The 25278-nt window shown below is 39.0% G+C and overlaps 1 protein-coding gene across 3 annotated transcripts; it reads right to left on the bottom strand.

The window, feature by feature from the left end:
* Positions 1–1696: 1696 nt before the first annotated feature.
* On the bottom strand, positions 1697–15399 carry LOC135466611 (protein sel-1 homolog 1-like). 3 transcript variants are annotated; one of them, XM_064744190.1, is made up of 20 exons: positions 15119–15399; positions 14023–14297; positions 12346–12459; positions 12068–12131; positions 11290–11452; positions 10772–10825; positions 10038–10097; positions 9389–9470; positions 8557–8711; positions 7945–8001; positions 7639–7707; positions 7243–7320; positions 6015–6077; positions 5578–5665; positions 4936–5084; positions 4463–4628; positions 4099–4173; positions 3243–3415; positions 2706–2831; positions 1697–2285 (listed from the first exon to the last, which is right to left on the bottom strand). In XM_064744190.1, the coding sequence occupies exons 2-20, from the start codon at positions 14270–14272 to the stop codon at positions 2154–2156; spliced, it is 2118 nt and encodes a 705-aa protein (XP_064600260.1). In that variant the 5' UTR covers positions 14273–14297; positions 15119–15399; the 3' UTR covers positions 1697–2153. The 3 variants fall into 3 exon arrangements, with proteins under 3 accessions (XP_064600260.1, XP_064600258.1, XP_064600259.1); XM_064744188.1 differs by having other exon boundaries at positions 12346–14297; XM_064744189.1 differs by lacking the exon at positions 7945–8001 and having other exon boundaries at positions 12346–14297.
* Between the last annotated feature and the right edge of the window lie 9879 nt (positions 15400–25278).

Below are 25278 nucleotides of genomic sequence, written 5' to 3' on the forward strand. Positions count from 1 at the left end.
CTGCTTTCTTACCACGAAGGCCGTTTTACCAAACTACTGTACTGGCACTTTCCCGCATTGCCCTTGACATTTACTGCGTTAATAGAAACTACTACTATTATCTGGGGTATTCCTTCGCTGTTCTGATTTTTTTTCTTTCTTGGGATTTGGTATCATTTCCAAAATTATTTATCATAAACTATATCATGACGTAGTGTCTCCTTGCAAGAGGCCAGTTTCATTGCTTATACATTAGTGCTGCGTCACTGGACCCGACCGCTTCGGAAGCCTGTGGTCAGAGCGTCAGAGAGATAACGGTATCAAAGACTTTAAAAATGGTACTTCTTCGCTTGGCACTCTGTACTGAGAGATTAGGGCAAGGAAACAAGGCCTGGTTGGCCGGGTGTTAGTATAATTTGACTGGGTGGGTTGTCATGTCATCAACTGCAGGGGTCAAAGCTTACCCCAGAAATTGAGGAATATTGCACTACAGACTTGATTGCACAAAACAGATATAGTGTCAACACAAAATGCTACATCTGCAAAGTACAACCGTCTTCTGTTGTTTACAACAAAACGTCTAGAGCAGAGATGAAACAGCTTCATGTCCCAAATTTAAAATTTATGTTGATACATTTATTTGATTGATTGGTATTTAATGTCATGATCAAGAGTTTTTCACTTATGTCATTGTGGCAGGGGTCCGGTTTGAGCTCGAGAAAAGCAGAGTGCCTTTAGTAAACCTCTGACTTATCAGATGTGTCAGGTACCTGACATGCAAGTCCTCACATAAAGCTGTCAAAGTTCTAAGAGCTGGATTGACACGTGCCACAATTTGTTTGAATAACTGACTGAAATAAAATATGTATATATAACAAAAATCCAACAAACAACAAAACAGTGTAGTGTTAAAGCAATCTATTCCCAGTCCAAATACGCATAATATAATACAAGATCATAATACATACACGTTGACGCTACACATACATCTCTTATTATCATACAATGAACTTTTTCCAGTTACAAACATTTAGGTGTAATTTGATAAATACTACATAAATCTGATTCACATATCCAATGTATCCATACATTTAATATGAGAGTTTCATGGCGTTCTCATCCACAATAGTACATATTCTCTTGCATATATACATACTTATAGAATAGCCTACCAGCAGGAAAAGAAGGTGGCTCTTCTTCAATAATCAAACAGCAGGTCTAATCTTAATCCATGCCAATATCAAACAAAACCAATCGCCTAATAGGGCCTGGTCCATAATAAAAGCTGGATTACTTGGGTCCAGTTTCACGAAGATGTCCTACAATACTTGTACGATAATTGCACATATACGACAATGGTACGTAATTGTGACATATAAAATATTGTAAGACAAATGTACGATAAAAAACTGTCATACGTCGCTTTATGAAACTGGGTCCTGTCCTACACAAAGACGATCTAATGCACAGCTGGTTTTTCACCTCTGTTAGAGAAAATATAGACAATATTGTTACATAAGGATTTCATGAACCACAAAAAACAAATCAATTATTTTGGATATATTAAAGATCTGTCATCATCACTGTTTGTTTAGGCACGGAAAATGTGATGCCCAGCAATATATGGGCTAACAAAAAGACATTCCTGTCATAAATATACAGACTCTCTCTCTCAAAATCAGTTAAAAAAAAAAAAAACACAAACATTTAAAAAAAATCAACATCTATTTGAATAAAATGAACAGAACAAAAATATCAGTACCATACTGGAGATTAATGCTGACAACTACACTGTAGTATAACAAGTATTTGATCATTCAGTACAAATTTTCACATTTCACCAAAGACTGAAATGCCACACTATCAGAGCACAGAAGATTAGGTGTCGAAACTTACATACAACTCACTAAAAAGGCAAGTAATGTAACCACCATCAGCTTCCCATTCTGAAGTGCCTGAGTAGGAATCCTTGGAGTTTTAATCAACAGACTTCAATCAAAGGTTCATGAAGATGATGAAACTTCATCTTCTGACATCTATAATAGTATAATGAAAATGAACTTCAAATATTCAGTGTTTTACCAGCCCCCATCCCCGAAATGGCTGTACAAATGTTATTTACATGAAATGTGAGGGTAAATTTTTGTGGATTTGATTTCATAAGTTAGGGTATACTATCTCTGTCTCCTCCATAAAACAACCAGGGCTAGAATCATGGCAAGAGCAGTCAGTAGGTAGAGGTCCCAGTCAGGTCCCACGTACAAGCGAGGGTCCAGGCGGTAGAGCATCCGCTGATAACCATCAATCTGAAGCAAATAACTCAGCATTATAAACACACCTTTACTTTTACTTAAAAAATGGTCAGTGACCAGATTCTACTCACATTTGTGATTACCGTATTCTCATCTCCAAATGGGGATTAAAACAGTTGTAATTTACCTCATTCATTAATGCAAGTTTCAGCCCACATTAAAATATATTCAACAAAGAGAATGTCTCATGCCTTGGCTATTCCATGTATGGTATGCATTTCTACTGAAAGAAGAAAATGCTTATTTCTATAACTTTTTCAGGACAATGGGTATACTAACTCTACTCAAATACTTAACCTAGAATACAAAATTACAAAACCATCCAGGTGATTTCTGAACGGGATTATGAGTTCACCTGGGATTTATTGTAGTGAAACTTCACCTCACAAGTGAGTTTAAATGTTTCATTGTTACCTCTTTTTTGAAGAGGTCCATTCCATAGACAAGGCCAAGCTTGATGAGGGCCAGTGTGACAGGGACTTGAGCGTCCACACTTGTATCCGCAGCCATGTCATAAAACCTCTTAGCCAGGTGCACATCCTGAAACAAAGATCACATTCTAATACACTGGCTCATAGGTTGATTGGCTCATTTATTTATAAGTGGGAAAAATTATTCATAATGAAGCATCATTACTTCTACACGTGGAAATTTTTAAAACTATGTAACTGGTCAGATTTATGGAGGAAAAAAAAGAGTTCTTGGAGTAAAAAACAAAAACTCCTCCTGCAGGTACCCTAGTCAATGAAGCAAGAGATGGGTTTGAACACACCACAAGCTTTCACTGTCTATGCTACCAGCCTCATTAATGCTCAAGACATTAACCAGAGTGTAAGGTCAATGAGCTAAACAATCTTTGGGGTGTTCTATCTGACTACACTGAGTGCAGCACGGAGCAAGCAAATGTGCCATATTTGTAGTTTATCTGACAAAAAGTTGCTGTGAACAAACCTGTTTCAAGCCCAGGCCTCTCTCGTGCATGTACCCCAGGTTAAACATGGCCTGAGCGTTGTGCTGTTGTTCTGACGCCAGCCTGTAGTGTGTGGCGGCCATCTCATAATCCACTTCTGTACCACGGCCGTAATAGTGATAGTCTCCAATCTTCACACGTGCAATCGGATAACCTGGCAGGACAATGTAAACATAATGCATGTATATTACAGCAAAAACTTGAGTGAGTGAGTGAGTGAGTGCTTGGGGTTTAACATCATACTTAACAATTTTTCAGTCATTTGACGACGAAGGAATCCTTAGAATACATGTAATGTGCCTTCTTGTTGCAGGACGGATTTCCACCACTTTTGTATCTAGTGCTGCTTCACTGAGACGCCTTACCAAAGGCAAGTAAGCCGCCCATTCGAGCCATTATCCTGATACAGGTCAACCAGTAGTTGCACTATCCGCTTCACTCTGATTGCCAAGCAAAGAAGCTGCAACTTCCTCTTTTAAAGTCTTAGGTGTGACTGGACCCAGGATTGACCCTGGATTTACCACTCCTGAAATGGACGCTCTAGCAAAAACTTGATGCTAATGGCAAATTTGCATATATGCATATGCATGTATGTATGTGTTCACACTAAAGATATCATTTACTGATACAAATAGACGTAATGTTGCCAAATTCAGGTAAATGACAGCCAGGTAATACAATGTAACTTTCTGCTCCAGATGTATAAATGACCGTGATTGAAGTTTAATGATATTGGTAATTTTAGTAAAAGCTTTTACTTTGAAAAAAAAAAAAGAGTTTGTACTTTTCGTTGTACTGCTTACTTTCTCAAGCATGAGACTATCCAAGGAAGATTACCTTGTGCTGCTGCCCTGCTCCACTGTAACAAGGCTCTCTTGTACATGCCGTCACTGTCAAACAAGAAACTCTCACCTAAAACAGAATATATGTGTGAGTTCATTACCTGATAATAAGGATAACTGGACGAAGAAAATGCTTCATCTGATGTTGAAGTGTCTGTAGATGTTGTCATACACAACTTGTTCACAAGACATGCATAATAATGCTGATCTTTATATTACACGGTCAAAACGGCTTTCTAATCTGTGCCCTTTAATGGTTCTAACGAACAAGACCAAAGTATATATAGCAAGTGGAAGAGTATAAAGCCGGGGTCACTCCCACCACCTATCCCCCCCGCACAAAGACTTGCTGGACTCACCCTGGTCTAGGATGTAGGCCACGTTTGACTGAGCTACTTCATAGCCTAGCTCTGCCAGCACAATGTACTTCAGAACAGCGCTGTCCACATTACCCTCTTTGTACAGCGAGTGCGCCGCCATTACCATGTCTGCCCACCTTCCTCGCTCCGCCACGTTCTTAAACAGCTGGTAATCACAGAGGAGATGTCAACTAGTTTAGTGTCAACTTTAGACTCTGCATTGTAAAATGCATTTAACACAGTTATCTTTATCCTTGACTTTCATACATGTTCACAAACTGTACACTTTGATAATTCTCAGACAAATATACACAACTATATACACAGTGTGCATATAAGGGGACTAAAACTGTGACATCAGACTAATATGGTACCCGGACTATTTTTGTCAGGTTATCACAAATATTTTACCAAAAACCTAATGTGATGAGGGAATATAACCCACAGGGGAAAAAAGGGTAAGCCACACTGACCTCTACAGCAGTGTGGCAGGACTGGGGGACACCTGTGCCTGTGGCATGCATCTGAGCCAGGTTGAAGAAGGCTAAAACATGACCCAGCTGGGACGCCAAGTTAAAGTACTTCACCGCCATTTTGTAATCTCTCCTCACACCCATTCCATCTGAAATGTCAAATAGGAAATCAGCTGAAAAAATTTGTCTAGAAATTGGTGTTTTAACCAGTTACTTGTGATTACTTCATTTGCGGGAGACATGAAACTAGACATCTGGAAACCACTACACACATATCAAGAAACTATTTCACAAACAACTGCTTTTCACAAGTCTATTTTATAAGTTTATAAGTTTGTAAACACACACTAAGGAACGTTTAAAAATGTACTACATGGAAAGCCGCCACACAATGGCTTTTCAAATTTTAAGCTAATTACTGCTATCTTTCTTGGACTAGCAGACAAGAACCAAAGTCCATAGCAGATCTCATACTGCATGGATTGGCATTTACTGAGTATAGACTGTGAATCCCAAACACACTTCCTCACGCTCGTGGCTTTCTTTATCAAAAATCTTATTTGCCAGTATCAGGGAGGTCAAAGGCAGATAACTACACAGGGGGAAGGGAAGGGGCTTAGTTCTGGGAGTGACACTACTCACTGAAGTACATAATCCCAAGCTGTAGCTGGCCATCCACCCAGCCTTGATCAGCTGCCAGGCTGAAATACTTAAAGGCTTTGTTGTATTCCTGTAAAACAGGAAACAGGATCAAATCACAATCACTAGTTGCTTACACATTATATTTGTTTATAGATTCATTGGTATTAACAGGGACTCCACAGCTTTGAATTAAAATGTGTTAACAGGAAACTTTGCCCCTGTTCTGATCTTCTCAATTGGAGTTACAAACAGGTTAAAAAAATATTTATGACATTTTTGTAAATTTTCACATGTTAATATAACTACCATCAAGAAGAACATTTTGAATGCACAAAGCAAGAAGAAGTGGTTGTCTTGACATATTACTGGCAATCTTGTGACTAGTTAAATTATAACATATATACCCTAACATTGTTTTTTTTCCTCACAATGATTACCTTATCAACACCTTTTCCATATAAGTACATAGTTCCCAAACCACTCTGTCCAACGGGATTATTCTGCAAACAGGGAACAGAATAATCATGAAAATCATAATGTACAAGAGCTGATCATGTAGCCTGCCATCCCCATTTATTTACTCTTTTTGAAAGTTAGTATTTTTACTGCATGCACTTTTCTCATATCAAACTCTGAGGATTACATTCTGCAAACCAGTCATTTACAGATGACTCAATAAGCTTACACTGGTACCGATATCCACATACAGAGGCCTGTAACCTTCAAAATTACTACCTAGGCTGACAGGGTTCACAAATCCCATATGGATGGCTAATTACCCTAACTTCTCAAACCTTTTCACATATGAAAGAGCAACTTTCAGTGTAATTTTTGCATATTTATAATTTGACTTTGGGGACAAACTACATTTGCTGGATTGGCAAATTTCAAGGCTTAACAAAATATAAAATTTTATTGGTCAAAACAGAATAATGCCTTCAGAATATGCTTGAATATACATGATGCAAACATGCAAAAAGGTTGAAGAATTACAGTAACATAATCCAGAATAACCAATCAGAATGGACACGACCAAACCGTAACAGGTTGTTGCTGTAAAGTTAGTGTGACTGAATGAAGTAGGAAGTGAACATGATCATGGATCAACTTTTATCAAATTCGCTGATAAAGATCGAGTTTTAAGTAAAGAGATTATTTATGGTTTACTTGTGGGCAATCAGTGACGCCAGGTTATGTGGACGTTTACTTTGACCAATGAGAATTTGTGCTCATTTACAAAGGTATTTAGCTGGTATGAAGCATTCATTGGCTAACACGGGTTAAGTCACTTGTTTGTAACAGAAAAACGGGTGTCTTTTGACAGAGCATAGATTCAATGGACTTGAAGAGTCTGTCCTGGAGAGTACGACACCCCTAGATAATGGTCACTTAAATAAATCTATGTTAACGATTAACTGTGTTAATAAAGACGCAGCTGATACCATTTGTATCCACTACATTGATAGCAATGTAAAAAAGATAAATTTATTTGTCCAGTGGCAGTACAAAACTGGTAAAGGGTACTTTTCACAAGAACATTGTTACTAAAATGACCTTGCATGTTTATAATGTATTATAAACAAATATATAATTCTTTATTTTGAATACAGCAAGGAATGAACTTTTCTCACAAAAATTTCATACTTTCAATTCTAAACTCCTTACCTTGTCAGCAGATTTTTTAAAATAGTTAAAAGCTGTCATGTTGTTTGCTTTCACAGCCGGGCTGCCTTCAGCATACATCTGTAGTGAAAACAAATCACATGTGCGTGTGCTTGCAGGAAATATAACTATTAAGCTCGATATGTCCTTATTCAAATTAGTTCACAACTCACCAACATGTAGGCTAAGACGTACAGAAAATTTTAGAGCAAAAATAACATGCCTTGAGAATGTTCCAACACAATGGTAAGGATAACAATCAAATCATGATGAGCATTTCTTTAATAACATGTAAAGTATTTGTTTGAGATTTTACGTCAATTTACGTCAAACCATCTTTATGTAGAGCAAATGTACTGAGACAACGGCACCCATTATGACATGGAACTAATACTGTACCTTTCCCAGATAGGCCAAGGCATTAGCATTTCCTGACTCTGCTGCCATCAGGAAATAATGAAGGGCCATCTGAAGAAGTCAGAAACAAGAACATTTATAGTTCTGCATAAAAATGGCTGAATTTGTTTGTTGTCTTTTGTTCTTTTTTTTCCTTTTTTGGGGGGGTGGAGGGGGGGGGGGGGGATACAGGGCATTGCCTTCCAAATGTTTGCTGGCCATTTAATGTACAACTTTCAACAGAAATCAGTGTGAAGTCAGGTCCTCCTTGACTGAGCATGTGCAGGCTATGTGTATATGTGTACCAACCTCGTGGTTAATGTTAACTCCACGGCCACCTTGGAAATACAGCTGACCCACCACGACCTGCATACAAACACATCACATCAGTAAGTCGCTTAGAGCGGCAGTGCTGCTTTAGCCAATCACAAAATGCAGATCCATATGCCTAGCATACCTTATAAAATTAAGAAACAAAATCACAATCCTGGAGTCAGGTTTTGATAAATCGTTACGCCCGTAACCTAAATAAGAATCATCTGAACCTGTGAGCAGAGTTCCCAAGTATTATAAGCACATCATTAATTTGTTCAAAGGCCTAAAGTCGGCTTTTTGGTCAGTCACAAATACCCACAATTAATTCTGCAATGAAAATCCTAATCCAGCAGAAAACTGTGAAACAATACACAGCAGTTATCACATTACATTAATTGTACGGTTGTACCATCATCATTGTTTTATCAATATCACCACCACATAATGATACAATAGTCTGTGTATTCACACACGCTTGAAGAATGCCACATTGATTTAAAAAAATGCCTCTTCACCTTGAGTGCAGAAGGTGTTATTTTTTAAGAATTTTACCAGCCAAGCAAACCCATACAACTGGCTGGTATGTTAGTGAGTGACCAGACTGACCTGAGCCTGGACATCACCCTTGTCAGCCAGGAAGTGGTAGTACTGGAGCAGGTCATCATCCAGCAGGCCTGTGTTCTGGTTCTGACTCTCCTGCTCATCCTGCAGTCGGATCCTCTGGATGATCGGACCACCCGACAGAGACACCTCATCGGCAACTGGAACACAGGAGAAATAGGGACTGAGTTACACTCATCAGCCACCGTAACAGGTAACAGGAGAGATAATACTCTCTTACATTCATCAGCCACTGTACCAAGTAACAGGAGAGATAATACTCTGTTACGTTCATCAGCAACAGTATCAAGTAACAGAAGAAATAATACTCTGTTACTCTCATCAGTCACAGTAACAGGTAACAGGACAGATAATACTCTGTTACAGTCATCAGCCACTGTACCAGGTAACAGGAGAGATAATACTCTGTTACATTCATCAGCAACAGGATCAAGTAACAGAAGAAATAATACTCTGTTACTCTCATCAGTCACAGTAACAGGTAACAGGAGAGATAATACTGTTACAGTCATCAGCCACTGTACCAGGTAACAGGAGAGATAATACTCTGTTACATTCATCAGCCACTGTTACCAGGTAACAGGAGAGATAATACTCTGTTGCATTCATCAGCTACAGTAACAAGTAACAGAAGAAATAATACTCTGTTACTCTCATCAGTCACAGTAACAGGTAACAGAAGAGAGATAATACTCTGTTAGTCATTGTAAAAAATACTCAGTTACACCCCATCAGTCACTGTAACACACAACATTAAAGTTATACTCAGGTTCATCAGCCATTGTATGATTGACAGCGTGGCAGAGCTTTTACCTACCTCGACTGGCCACTTTTCTGTAGTATGTCAGAGCTGTCTCACACTTTGTCTCTACACCAATACCAGACCAGTAGCGAAAACCCTGTCAACAGAAAAACAGGTATGCGTAATACTACCACGTAATAATTTGTTTAATTATTTACTTGATTGGTGTTTTCCACAATGCTCAAGTGTATTTCACTTCTATGATGGTAGCCAGAATTATGGTGGGAGGAAACCGGACAATACAACAAGATCATACATGTTAATAGTGATTAGATAACAGGTTCACACCTGTCTCAGGTAAACAGAACCATGCAATACTATATTTCACTTGAAGTTTGGTATGTAAATATGACCTTTCAGAAGCACATAAAAGCTTTAAAATGATAATTTTGATGCCAACACTTAAGTTTTTGTGACAAGAAATTCATCACAACTTCACAAGTAGTTCTATAACGGAGATGAGTCAATCAAAATCAAGCAAAATGTGTCACTTGAAAATGCTACACTTCAGATGAAATACAGTATTCGTATGTTTCAAATCTGATTTATGTTTGAAAGACTTGTGCCAGACAAAATCTTACTATATGGTTTAATTAATGAAGGATCAATTACAGGAAATTGATATGAAAGTTTTTATTGTCAATAGAGAACAATGGAATCTTACCAGAGCCATCTGAGCCAAAGGTTCTCCCCCGAGAGCCGAGAACGTGAAGTAAATCAGCGACTGAAACACAACAGGTAGAATGGTTATACAGAGCACTGCTAGATGCCTTAAACTGAAATGTCTCGTCTTCACAGACATTAACATTACACTAACACCAAAGGGAAAGACTTTGAAGAATGTGATAAAGCTGAGAAATTAAGACAGAGGATCAATTATATTCAATTCAATCAATCTCTAGTAGGTGACCTCTGTGATGACCTTTAGCAAGTAATGAATGCTTGGGTTTCTAGGTTGGAAAGAAACCCAAAATGAAAGTAACCATTTGAGCGAAAACATAAAAAGAATGAAAGGTAATTAGAATAGATTACCCTAATTCTTCAACCTTTCAACAATCACTGTGACTAATGTTTTGAAATACCGTGATGTAACTATGAAACACTGTGATGTAACTATGAAACACTGTGATGTAGCTATGAAACACTGTGATGTAACTATGAAACACTGTGATGTAACTATGAAACACTGTGATGTAACTATGAAACACTGTGATGTAACTATGGGGTGTAGAGAAATAATCTGCAGAATTTTATGAACCTTGAATCTTTAGCGACACAAGCAAATCATTTTACCATCATTTTCATAACAATTGTATGCATAAATTCCAATGATAACAGTGCTTTAGAGGTTAAAAAGGTTGAACATTTACAGTAACCTGATTTTAAGAAAGCACTTACCCTAGCCTGACTGGAGTTGACACCAATACCTGTGGCATACAGAAGTGCCATGCCCTGAAAAAGAGGATTCAGATGGGAATATACATGTAATGTGGACTCTTCACAGAGAACTGTGTCTGACCCAAACATGACACAGTTCACTGATACATGTAGTAGCTATGATTACCAATACTAACTATGTAGTCTAAATCACTTACATTTTGGACTCAAGCCAGGTTGTAATATCTGCCAAAGATTTTCAATAACAAGTATGCTGGGGTCATGCAGACTAACCTCCCATGAAGCATCCCTTTATGTCTTGAGAAAACCACAATTCGATGCTTCAGCCATGCAAAGTTATCACTCAACATGATCTTGTTGATTTGTGTCATGTTTAGGAAGAAAAGACACTTCCATGTGACATTGAAGTGCCTGAAGACGACAGACTGATTCTCAGACTACACGTACACATTATATAGTAAAATTTTCTCTTCTGGAGACATCTCTGCTACCTTAAGCCACGTTGGAGCCTATCTTACCAGTTGGCCTTTGGGGGAGCCCCTCTGTGACAAGTCCTCAAACATTTCCCGCGCCCTGGAGATATTCTGCGGGAGGTAGTCCCCCAGGAAATAGCCAAAGGCTAGGTGAGCCTGGGCCTCTGAATGGTTATACATGGCAGCCTGCTCAAAATACTGGTACGCCCTGAAACACACAAGTTGGGAGACTAACGCTGGGGTGAAAAATAGGAGACTCCTTCATACACCTTATACGGCTGTCCTCTTTAGCGCTCCAAAGATAAATTCTGAACATCCTTCTGAAAACTGGAGAGGAATTCTTGCACAAAAAGGAAGTCTCAAACCTGACATCACATCCGTATCATCAGCTTGAGTGAGTGAGTGAGCGAGTGCTTGGGGTTTAACGTCGTACTTAACAATTTTTTAAGTCATATGTTGACAAAGGAATCCTTAGAGTGGATGTAATGTGCCTCCCGAAGGCAAGTAAGCCGCACCGCCCGAGCCATTATACTGATACCGGTCAACCAGTCGTTGCACTATCCCATTCATGCTGAACACCAAGTGAGGAAGTTACAATTTCCTCTTTTAAGGTCTTAGGTGTGACCCGACCCAGGATTAACCCTTGATCCACCGCTCAAATAGCGGACACTCTACAAACTGTGCTATCGGGTCCGGTGTCTCAACTTGATGGTCACTCACTGGGGAAAAACCCAGTAATATTCTAACTTTTTCTAAACAACTTTTTTCTAAGTCATCATAAATGACAGAATGTATGTGTGGAAAATAAGATCCACATACTTACCCAGCATAGTCTTTGTTGTAGGTACTGTTGATCAGTAACTCCCCCTGTTCAAAAAGCTTCTGGGCTGCAATGGAACAAAATTAGACTCACATGATTCTTTTTAATGTGGATCAAAAAGCAGTTTAAACCATTCAAAGAAAAACTCAGACTTGGAAAACAGTGCATGTACCTTGAACAATTCCTTACCAAACTCAGAAAACATGTACATGTTTTTACTTTGTTCAGTTAAACAGAACCTCCATCATTAATGTGAAAAACTGACAAACAGTAATTCAAACCTAAAATTTCCTCTTCTGTCTTAGGTACAATCTCTGGGTTGTCCTCATTACCAGTGTCTTCATCTGTCGTGCCTTCATCCTGTCTTGTCCCAGCACTTTGAGCCTTGCTGAAATCTGCATGCAAAACAGGAACATTATCAGCTTTATCAAGGTAAGTGATGGATTCAGAGTACTGCTCAGCCTCATTAGCCTGCCTGGCCTTCTGAGTGTCATGGGAGTCAGGGTTAAGCACAAGCTCCGGCAGGTGTTCATACAGCTCCTCTGTTGTGGTCGCCACTGTGCCATCCGCTGCCACTGTCTGTAAGTATTTGAGCAGACGGACGTAGCCATACTGATCAGGCTTGTATAGCAGTGACGTCTCCTTGACGTTTCCAGTGTACACTACGTAGATCTCAGACACTGCATCCATGTCCAGCTCTGACCTGTCAAAAGGTTCAGGTAAGGCACTTAAAAGAGCATTCACCTCATCTGGATCAAAGTCGATGAAGTCATCGCCCTTTTCTGTTGCCATGTCTGATGTAGCTACATTATCAGGGATCCGATGTGCTGATGTGGCAATGTTATCAGGGATGTGATGTGCTGATGTAGCCACATTATCAGGGATTTGATGTTCTGATTTAGCTACATTATCAGGGATCTGATGTGCTGATGTAGCTATGTTATCAGGGATCTGATGTCCTGATTTAGCTACGTTATCAGGGATCCGATGTGCTGATGTAGCCACATTATCAGGGATCTGATGTTCTGATTTAGCTACGTTATCAGGTATCCGATGCGCTGAGGTAAACTCTTCCTTCTTCTTTTCATGTTGGTAGTTTTCCTCACTTTTCTTCTCACTGACAGAGTTGTATGGTGAACCCTTGCCCTCCTTCACTTCTCCCTTCAGCTGAACGTCCATGAATGAAGATTGTCCTAAGCCACTCTCCCTAGGCTCAGACTGCCTCTGTGGGTTCCCACTACTGTGCACACCTTGGCTTTGCTGATCCTTACCTGATGCAGCTTTAAGACTCGGCTGATCAAGCAGAAATGGGGAATCGTCCGCTGGGGGAGTAAGCTTGCCTAAGAGAGGCGACTCTTCACCTCTGTTCTTCTCCCTCGCTCCACCTTTAGATTGAGGAGGCTGCCTGATGGGGTCCTCCTGAGCATCATGGGCATCTTGACGATGTGATGCTTGTGACGCCTGATGGTCAGGCACGGGGCTAGCCTGAGGATTCGACACGTCCTCAATATGAGCATCCTGATTTTGAAATTTAGGCACATTCTGTTCACTGTGTAAACGTGGATTACTAGCAGCCATAGATTCAGGAGGGAGTTGGTATTGAGGCAGTTGTGCTTGCTGTTTTTGAGATTCTGGAGAAACCTGGTTAGTTGTATCTGACGAAGGCTGGTTAGGGAAGTTTGAGGATTTCTGGCTGTTGACATCAGAGGGAGGCTGCTGATGGGATTCAGACAGAGGCTGCCGGTGGGATTCAGAGAGAGGCTGATGTGAGTCAGAAAGCAGTTGATACTGTGAGTCAGAAGGAGGTTGCTGCATGGACTCAGATGGAGGGTGGTTTTCTAACTGAGAAAAGGTTTGAACATCAGGAGAGGTTGGATAGTTTCCACCACCAGGGGCAGAAGAGTCAGTCTCTTGTTTTATATCATGTAATTTTTCTTGAGAAACATAGTTTACGTTACCTTTTATGTAAGAGTCCGTCTTTCTGTTGGAGTCTGATTCCTCTTGGTTTATAGAACTAGAATAATACACATCTTCCGAGTCTCTCTGTATTACACGGTCCGTATTGCTATCAGTCTGTTTGTCTGAAGGGTCTGTATGTTCAACTTGAACATTTATCTGATCACAGACAACTGTCTTTATGAGGACAAAACTGAAACATATCACAAAAGCTTTCTGCACACCTGCCATCTTTGGCTTGATAAAGCACATCTTAGCTGTCACTGAACATCTGAAACTAGAAGAAAAAAAGAAAGCATTCCACTGACTGGTAGGGTCAATTGGTAAGCAGGTACACTCACACAGATGATTGTTGTAAAAAGAAACATTTTGCTCAAGGAGCTGATGAATTATTTGTTTAAATTGCTGCCCATGTGTATTTTTAATTTTTTTTTTTTTTGTAACGTACATGACAGCTGTTTATGGGTGGATTAACCCCAACAATGGGGTCCGCCAGCACTGTACAAAGGGAAGCAAATCTTGTAACTGATAAAACAGCGGTGCCCTCTACCTACTTAAATAACAATACCACTAATTTCAATACTAACACCAGTCATCATGAATAATAAAAGCTGTGACTGTCATTCAATTGATAGAGGGCACTGCATTTTATCAGTTACACCATTTCCTTCCCTTTGTAGAAGGCTGGCGAACCCCATTATTGCGCCTCATCAAGTACACTCCGGCAGGAACATTTTGATAGTAGTGTGGGTTGTGTTTAACTTGGAATCTGTAGCTGACACAAGCAGTATTCAAATTAATTCTATAACCTGGCACATACTAACGTGGGCTTACTTGTAAGTTGTATGGCCACTAAGTCGTGGGGAAAAGAAAGAAACAAGGAACAAATTTCAGGCACCTCCTCTGCCTGCCTTTTGTGATTACATAATCCATATACGCATACTCATATGTTATTTATGTTATAAAAACAGTAAACGTTGCTGTTGTTGGTCACTGTTTACTGTTACACAGTGTAGCATGGCAATGTGACACATGTGGACTACGTTAGTACACTAACATATTTCCCACACGAAGTATTACTAAACCCCTTTAACCCACCTTATGTTTCCATATTAATGCAGACCCCGTTCAACGAAAAGAATGTATTATTGATGACAGCTTCCAATGGATTTGTCGACTTTCCGTTTCACGATAACTGGGCACTGGATAGCACGCTCTTCACAACACGAGCGCCTTTGATAAAATTTCAAACGAAAGGCAAACGCATGGAGTTATGCCATGTTTTACCATGCACAAAAGTCACAGGCACATATGCATGAGAAAATAATCTCTTAATTGTAAAACATAACCAGAATATTAAATACTAATAACCACAGCAGTCAACTTCAGGGACAACAGACGGACCACCTTGCACAAATAACTCGGTCGTCGAAACAGATCACTGCGCAGCGTCATGAAAGTCATGAAATGTTGTGTCAAACATATAAGCAATTTTCCGACATCAATAACTTGATAATTTGCTCTTGGTCTGGCACACAAGAAGGCAACGTTTTGTCTTAAGGAAGAGTTATTGTTCGTTTTCACTCCGTACACATAAAAAGTAGTTCGGCAAATTCTTTTCCGTGACAATGTCACCGTCTTGTCATTTATTGTAGATTGGTTAAATGCGAAGCTAACTCAGCGCCACGTACATGAGCCGTAGTACAGTTGATACAATTTGATTGGACAAGAATGATTTACCTGAGTGGCGGCGTCAACATAGTCTGATTTCACGTTAAAGTCATTGTCAATAAAAATACATTTCAAAAAGTTTTTTTTTTAACCCCGTGGTTATTTTTTACTGTGTGACCATCAGCTTCGATATAGCTAGCTAAACATGTACCGGTAACCGTTTTGATCCTCAAATTTCTCTGGGGTTGAAAAAAACTCATCGTGTGTTCGCGTAGCATCTTGGTGTGTTTATTTACTTCATTATCTGATTGGATTTTTTTTGTCATGTTTTCAGTTATACGACGGCGGCCAGCATTATGGTGGAAGGAACGTGCCGGACAGGGCCTGGGCGGAACTTGCCACCACCAGCAGGTTGCCACCAGACCTTCCCCCGTAGGACCGCAGAGGAAACTAGAGGCCCTCGGTGTTTGTTAACTGGATGCATGTAGGATTACTATTCTACAAAATATTACAAAAACAAATGATACAATATGTTTAATGCTGCAAAATATGAGTGCCAACATGTTAATATGTTAGCACTGACATTACACAACATAACTAACATGTTAACATATTAGTTATGTTGTGTAATGATTGCAGATTTAAAATTATGTTAGATGGCAAGATTTTTAACATCTATGTACAAGAGAACGCAAGAACTAAAATTGTTTATTTGGCATAAGGTAGTATTAAATTACAGCATTTTCAATATGCATTGCCAATATGTTAGATTTGGCATTATGATAAAGTTACGCCTATACAGATAAATAACAAACCAGTGTTAAGAGACCAGTATATATACACAGGTATATATACGATCGAGTAAATGTTAAGCTTAGCGTACTTACCTCATAATTAAATTGGCTGGTGACATGCCGAATGTAGGTGACATGACATGTGACATATAAGCCCTGATTAATTAACCCAATGTGTAATGCACATGTATTCCAAGGTTTCCTAGGTAACTAGGTAGAATCAATCTGGTGTCCTATCTAATTGCGTTTCATCTTCTATTAAAGAACAAAATCCACCGAAAGCTATCCCTAAATAATTAATCTATTTGACCATATCTACATACATACATTTAAAAGACCTCTTAGATCACGTAAAGCACATCTGTGTTTCCAATTATGATATACAACGATTCTTGGTGTGCATCAGATCTTCAATAGAAACTTCTACAGTATAAAGTAAGAAGCACGGAGCATAATCAGAAATATGATGCTATTTTCTACCAGTATATATACCATGTTGTACTGACGCAGTATACCAGCCGAAACCACAATAAAATGATGACAGACTCTTGGAAGCTGCTTTTATATTTTAACTACATAAGTGTTCACACTGTAAAATGGATTACAGTGTTTACCCGTAAACTATATATACATCTGAGTGAGCTCATAACATGCCTATGTCAGGTTGAATGAAAGTTACATTTATAACTTCTCTTTTGTCGGTTCATGCTAGCTTCCTTTCCGGCCGTAAGTGGGAAGGTCCCTCAGCAACCTGTGGATGGTCGTGGGTTTCCCCCGGGCTCTGCCCGGTTTCCTCCCACCATAATGCTGGCCACCGTCGTATAAGTGAAATATTCTCGAGTACGGCGTAAAACACCAATAAAATAAATAAATAAAATAAATCTTCTGTCGGTAGTATTCTTACTCCACGTTGTTGTTGATTATATAAATTAAAATATCATGTAGATACGTTTACGTGGCTGCAAAGTATGCCGCCAAAATACATATAGCGCTCATTCAATTCAGCGTTTTCTGTCTATTTCAGTCAAGATGCAAGATCTCTAAACAGAAACTTTGATACGCACAGCCTTGCAGTAACAGTTTAGCACCATTTCTGCATTGTTTCTGGAATGCCAATTGCTGTTATATTCATCACTTTTTTTTTGGTATTTCCGCGACATTCAATCGCAAACACACCCGATTTGCGGGTTCAAACCCAATCTTTGTAAAGATAGGGAATTTGTAGGTCCCCCCAACTCTCATTGTTTATATAGGAATCCGATGGCATAAAGTGGTCGACGATGCCGGTTTGTTTATTTGGGCAGCCTGATATATTCGTTAAAAACCACTTGTCTTTCATCATCATTTTGTGAACATATCTGTACGTAACTTGTGGGAAACTTTGTCAGTATACAATTCACAAGTTCAGATGCTCAATGAGGGTTAAACTTGGTTTAGTGCCATTTCGAATGAATTTCTGATTTCCATAACAACTAACTCTAAAATGATGCACTGAAGAATGTATGGCTGCAACTGATGCAATACAGCGTTAGACAGGAAATTTTAATTCGATATTCATGTTCAGTTCGGGATGACCTGGATTTTATGATATTCATGCAGTTTTTCGCCAACTGCTTGAGTCTGTTCTTATTAATCAAGGGCTCCCTCCCACATAATGCAAGTCATCGTCGTAAAAGTGAAATATTCTGGAGCAAGCCTACGCCGTAAAACAGAAATCAAGCAAAATAAATAAATTTTATCAGACTTTTGTGCAGGTGTGTTTATCAGATCTTTAGTTATACTAACCATATAAAGTAACCAGATCAATTTATGACACATTTTACGTCTGACATGCAGCAACAATATCAAAGACTTTCTCCAGATTGCATGTTATGGCCTAGATCTAGCGTACGTGCATGAGTGTAGGCCGTATAGTCAATGGTGTGCAGATTGCACTAAGAGTGTCAACACACACTTTGTCCTGTTTGATTCATTTTTGATTTGGTGTTTAACGCCTTATATGAGAATATTTCATTTATACGGCCATGGTCAGTTTCATGAGTGAAGAAAATTGGTGATCCCTGGGTGAACTACTGGCTGTGCGGCAAGTAGCCAACGCGCATTACGATATAGAGTATGCTCACTGTATACAGGTAAGTCCACTTCTTAGTGGGCTTGATGTATGAAGGACTGTGGCTGTTTGTATAGAGTAATGTCTGCCTCTGCTGTATAGTGAATGGAACATTTATTTAAATCATAGATGCATCACCAAGAGTGCTTTTTTTATGAACTTATAAAGTTTCTTGGTTTAGAGGGAGATAACTCTTACAGCACAGCTGCAGGACGATAGTTATGTCCCTTCAGCAAAGAACAAACTGGCCATCTAATTCGTGCTTGATACGTCCTGTTGAGAGGTGGCTTTAAATTGGATTAAGCGTCTCAACCGGTAAACCGATTGTATAAGCACGCCATCTAATTTAATGCAAAGAACAATGTTTAGGCTACGACATAAACAGATTGGTTTTAACAGCTGTCGAATAATATTGCATGGATCTGAGAATGTATATAGGGTACTGGTAGCCTAATGAAGTCGCGAAATTCGCTTAATGTATGATTTTCTAACTCTTTAGAAATGCCACTTGTGGACGGCTTTTCAGATGCAGAGTTCTCTGTTATCGTTATACCCAGTACTGTTTTGTGGCTTGAAATCGGAGAATCTTCAGAGTAAAATGTCTTACACCATAGGCATATGCGGGCCTATTGGCGCGAAAATAGGAGAGACTGCCGTTAATCAGTTGAATGTATTTTTCTTTTATCCATTCTTTTATTTCACTCCATACCAGCCAAGATGGCAGCATGGGTAAACACATGCATGTACACTGATGACGGAATAGAACAGCAAATGCCAAATATATACATCCGTTATAGACAGACGTTATAGACATTATAATATAAGCCTAAACATATTACCCACTTTTTTTAAATGTCCTTAGACTGAAATATTCGTTGTAATGCTTGTGACTATATATACACACTTGGTTTCTCATGTTAATGGCTATGTATTTCTGTCTTAATTTATGTATCTTAGGGCAAATCAAAAAAAAAATGATATTCATCTCCAACTCTAATGCTGTTAATTTTGCGTATATAACTCTCGTCTATCCCGTTTTAACAAATTTCTTCGTGAATAAAGAGATAAGTCTAAAATTATATTAAATAAGTGTTACCATGAAAGAAAGGTTAAGATATACAAATACGTAACATGTTGCAACTATCTATACCGATACCGAAATCATACGTTAATCAGCAGATCTACTCGGTTATCACCAGTTTGTCATGCTATGCGTAAAACGTAGCAGAATTATAAGGCGGAAAGTCAAATTTGCTTTTTATTTATTTGATTTTCCGCGTTCAAGAATTTTTCAGGAAGTTACATTTGTGGCACAATGATTTTCCCCATTCTGTATAGCCTTTAATACAGATAACGATACTTCAATGTGACTGGAATGAGCGATACCTTTTTCCCCTTATTATAACATATAGCTCGCTGCATTGATGTTTAGAGCTTTAGCTCATACGCTTGTCATTCAACGGGAAAACAGGAGTAAAACTCAACTGAAAAATGAAGAGACCTTACAGCTGTTGACAAGAAGGTGTCAACAGCTGTCAATCACAGCTATGGTCAGTTTCGTTTCTTGAAGTGCTCTGTTTGATGCGATGCAAATGATCAGATTCCCGCATTATCGTATATGTGCTTTTGAGTCAAAATTGAAACTTAAAATTGATTGTCCATGATAAGACCGTTATCTTATTTAATTTGATTCGTGTTTTACGCCTTGTTGAATATTTCACTTCAGGAAGGCCCAAATATTGACCTTTGACGCGTTCTAAAATGGTTTTTAGCATGCAGTTGGAACTTAAGGATTAGTACTACCATTTTATAATTAGCATATCTCAAGGATTCTTTCGGTAAAAAAAGTTCCTCGTACGCGACATGACCGATAAAAGTCATAATTAGCGTGATTTAGACCGTTCTTAAATGGCTTAGTGCATGGACTGGGAACTTCAGAATTTGTTTTTAGCGATCAGGTTGTCGAGAGAAATGTATAAGTTTCATCCTCGTACTCAGTTATGACCAGTACCCTTAAAGCTTTCAAGGTAATTTAGCCCAAATATTGACCTTCGATCCGTTCTTAAATGGTTTTTAGCATGGGGCTGAAACTTAAGAATTACCATTTTATAATTAGCATATCTCTAGGTATCTTTGGGTAAAACAAATGATTTAAAGATGATTTAACAGAACAATATTGAACCTCGTCTGGCCGTGAGGAATAGGTCTATATATAGACGTATTTGTGCATTAATAAAATGGGAAACAACTCGACTTATTTAAATACCCTCTGGAATTGAGGCAAAACGATGAAAGTTCCACCACTTGAAGATTGACGATAGAAGGCCCGCCTGTACGTTTGATTTTTAGGAAATTCAGTGAGTACCTCACATGGGGTGCAGTTTATGTTTCATTGCTTTGACACACTCTTTCATAGGTGTGAATGTCTTTACTACCGCCTAACCATTGGAAGAAAGCGTATTGAATGGGTAATGGATAGTTTGGATCTGAATTGTTCACCAAGCAGCTACAAAAGCAGAAATTGTTAGTTCCTTGTGAGGGTAGTGGTTAAATAAATAGCTGGTGTAATACATACATTACATGGATCGTGTACTGTAGCTCAGGTTACATTGCACGGATCAACTTAATTCACTTCACAAATCATACAAGATAGCCAGCATAAACGGTGATAGACAAGTGTACACAGCTCGGAGTGACGTCACTGAGGACTTGACGGTTCACCATGTTAATGCCATAAGCCGAACGATGCCAATTCTTAACTGATCGCACGCGACAGCTGTCCTTCTCGTACATACTGTTTGCGCATACATAAATCCCACCACAGACGGCCCAGGTTAGCTGGATTAGGGAGGGTGTTGCGGGACATTATCGTGTTCAAATCTCGGGTTGTCAAAACTTTACACAAATACAAAGTGATAGCTGCTCGCTCGGTCTGCAGAGGCCGAGAAAATTGGCTAACCAGGCGTTAGAGGGGCCGAAAAATACATCAACATCGCATTTCCAGAAATGTCAAAACTTCTCCAGGAAGATGCACGTCATTCTGCTCGGGTGCACAACACAAGGCATAATTAGACCTCTGAAATGTCGTGGGTAGTAAATACTCCGTGTTAGCACAACAAATATGTTTGCTGTGGCAGGGTTTTTTTTCAGTCACCCTACGAGTATCTTCGAGGATCCGACTGCCAATTCACCGCCGCTGAGTATGAACAGCGTCAGATTTCCACCAAAGATAATTCACTACTTAAAATTTCGAAGTTTTTGTTACGTTTTAGTCTGGGATGTTTTTGCTGGTTTGTAATGTTTTTGTTTTGTTTTTTTTCTATTCCCCTATACCTACCAAAAATATTTCCAAGTCGAGATGTTGTCCTGAAAGGGTTTTACGTTGTCACGTTACGTTTACATGTGCATCTCATAATTTTCTGTCCAATTTAAGTTTATTGTATACAGTGCTCTTCAAAGGGAGATATAAAAAAACTTTAAGTCAGAGTAGTACATTACGTACAAAAAATAAATCAGTGTATAGACCTTCCGTGCCCTTACCAGAAATGATGTAGACTTCTCTCATCTTTTTGTTATGCTACACAAATATTGTAATTTGACTAAAACACACTACTGTTTTATTTTTGAAAAATGTTATCATCCTATGAATATTTCCCCCTGTCTACAAATGAATATGAGTATGAATAATTTCTCCTGTCCGCATGTATATCTATGAATATTTCCACCTACTTGTATATGTGTGTTTGAATATGTCCTCCTGTTTGTATGCATGTCTCCGAATATTTTCTCCTGTTTGTGTGTACGTCTATGAATATTTTCTCAAGTCTATATATGTGTATGAATATTTCCTCCTGCCTGCATGTATATCTATGAACATTTCCTCCTGTCTGTATATGTGTTTGAATATGTCCTCCTGTTTGTGTGTACGTCTATGAATATTTTCTCAAGTCTGTATATGTGTATGAATATTTCCTCCTGTCTGTATATGTGTTTGAATATGTCCTACTGTTTGTGTGTACGTCTATGAATATTTTCTCCTGTCTGTACTTATGCCTGAATAATTTCTCCTGTCTGTATTTATGTCTATGAATATTTTCTCAAGTCTATATGTATGAATATTTTCTCCTGTTTATGTATGTGCATGAATACTTGCTCCTGTCTATATAGGTGTTTGGATATTTCCTGAAGTCTATATACATGTATGAATATTTTCTCCTGTTTGTGTATTTGCATGGATACTTGCTCCTGTCTATATATGTGTATAAATATTTCCTCAAGTCTATATACATGTATGAATATTTCAAGTCTGTATATGTGTATGAATATTTCCTCCTGTCTGTATATGTGTATGGATATTTCCTCTTGTCTGTATATGTGTGCATGAATATTTCCTCCTGTCTGTATATGTGTGCATGAATATTTCCTCCTGTCTGTATGCACATTTTGTCCTATTGGCGTTTTCTTCAGTCTGTGTATATGCATGGATATTTCCTCCAATCTGAGCATGTGTATATGAATACTTCCTTCAGTGTGAACATATCTATGACTATTTACTCTGATGTATATATATATATATATATATATATATATATATATATATATATATATATATGGTCTGATTGTCTGTGAATATTTCTTCCTGTATGTATGGATATTTGTCTTGCGAATATGTGTGTATGTTTCCACCAGCCTCAGCATAAATATGGACATTTCCGCTGTAGGCTTCTCACATGATATGTCCTCTCGTCTGAATAAGTCTGTGGATATTCCCTCCAGTCTGAAAATACCTATGGATATTTCCTCCTCTCTGGAAATACCTATGGATATTTCCTCCTGTCTGGATATGCCTGTGAATATTACCACCTGTCTGAAAATATCTATGGATATTTCCTGCTGTCTGAATATGTCTATGGATATTTCCTCCTGTCTGAAAATACCTATGGATATTTCCTGCTGTCTGAATATGCCTATGAATATTTCCTCCTGTCTCAATATGCCCATGGATATTTCCTATGTCCGTTATAAAGCAAGTTTACAAGTTTCCCGTAAACTGACTCAGCCCGATTAATAACGGGCACGTAGATGTTCGATGGTGGGTCAGCAGTCGACTTCCACGGATGTATGCTGGCCTCTTGGTCTCTGTCCACCCCCTCCACACCTGGTCAGTCATGGCGAACTGGTGAGAACAAAGGATTATGAAGGAATTCAAATTGTCATACAACTCAATTGGAAATATCCAATGTTTTCAAACTGTCAAATTCTTCAAGCCCGTGCCCCGGTGGCGGGTCGTAGCGTTAAGTAGACAGCTCTCACGTTTAGCGGGCAGCCGATGATCGGGCTGGGGTAAACATTTACCTGTTAAGACCTCTGACAATCCTCACCGCGTTACACTTATTCGAAACGCAGCCTCGTAAAATAAAGTCGCCAAATGTTTTCCGCATTTCTATCTGTGGCGTCAGTTCCTTGAACAAATTATAGCCTGTATGTCCCCCAGAGGGTGTCAATAGAGAAATAAACAGGAAATATCTAGCCGCAGCAAATGTTAATCCAAGCGGTTGTTGTTGACGCAGGCAGACTGAGATTAACGCGGCCGATGTCGGCCAGGAAAGTTTAAGGTTGGACCTTTATCTTCGGGGGCGGCATCCGCTGTCAGAAAGATTTCCCTCTGATGAATGAAATGATATAATATATCTACGCACAAATGTACGTGTATCTGTACAGTACCCATATATATAACTCTATAATGGTTGGATTTGTGTGTGCGGACCTCGGTCAACTGTTGTACAGGCCTACTTAGTAGTACTAATACATGTAATAGAGTTATATTAGTCCCAGCTGTATGCTGAGAACTTTCATCTGAAGTGTAATCTTTTCTCAGTTGTCTACACTTCGCATACAATTGGACAAAAGTAATCTTGTGTCCTGAAAATGTATGTCAGATTCAGCAATATGGTGATGTCAACGAAGGCTTAAAGAGTACGAAGTGTGTGCGTGTGTCTGTGGGTGTGTGTGTGTGGGGGGGGGGGGGGGGGGACCTTCTATACTCACCTCCCGGAAAGGTAGTTGAATTTTATTAAGAGATAGTATGAAATTGTATTGGTAAATCTAACGTCAAAGGTTTACATTTAGTGTTTTACAGTTTTGGAAGAATGTTTTAAGGACCGGTTCTTGTCGGACTGGTATAGCTGTATATCTCGTCACGTGGTCAAACCCAATGGCACAGCTTTATCTTGAGAATAGGTGTACACAAATTGTACGTACCCAAATGTATCTTACTGCTATTTTGTTTTCAGAGAAGCCAAGAAATTACGTGGACAGATATATACCAGATATTAAATCTCCAACATTTTATGAAAAACTGTGTACAAAGTCATCCGGATTTTCCACAATCGTTGATGGGTGCACACTAATGTTTTCACAGGTTTTGTTTCAGTGTTTACGCTGACATATTCACTAGGTTTGCAAACTGTAGACTATCCTGACTAATTGCTCACTTACATATATACATATATATATACAACTTAACGAGCTTGGACTTGATGAGTTTGTTGGCGGGGATGGTGCATGACGTAACACATTATTGGAGTGAGGCCTACCACTGAGTGTATGAGATTCCAGTTAACATCTCAGATGGCACTCCCGTGATAAGGATCACGTTAAATCCAAAACACGTGCCCGAAATT

This window comes from Liolophura sinensis, chromosome 6 (assembly GCF_032854445.1).
Source record: "Liolophura sinensis isolate JHLJ2023 chromosome 6, CUHK_Ljap_v2, whole genome shotgun sequence".
Taxonomy (NCBI): domain Eukaryota; kingdom Metazoa; phylum Mollusca; class Polyplacophora; order Chitonida; family Chitonidae; genus Liolophura; species Liolophura sinensis.

Excerpts from the sequence above, each read along its gene's own strand:
- LOC135466611 (XM_064744188.1), bottom strand. The coding sequence starts at position 14,272 with ATGTGCTTTATCAAGCCAAAGATGGCAGGTGTGCAGAAAGCTTTTGTG. Across the intron at positions 3,416-4,098 it reads GAGCAGGGCAGCAGCACAAG|GTTATCCGATTGCACGTGTG; the intron begins GTAATCTTCCTT and ends TTGTCCTGCCAG. Across the intron at positions 2,286-2,705 it reads TGGACCTCTTCAAAAAAGAG|ATTGATGGTTATCAGCGGAT; the intron begins GTAACAATGAAA and ends TATTTGCTTCAG.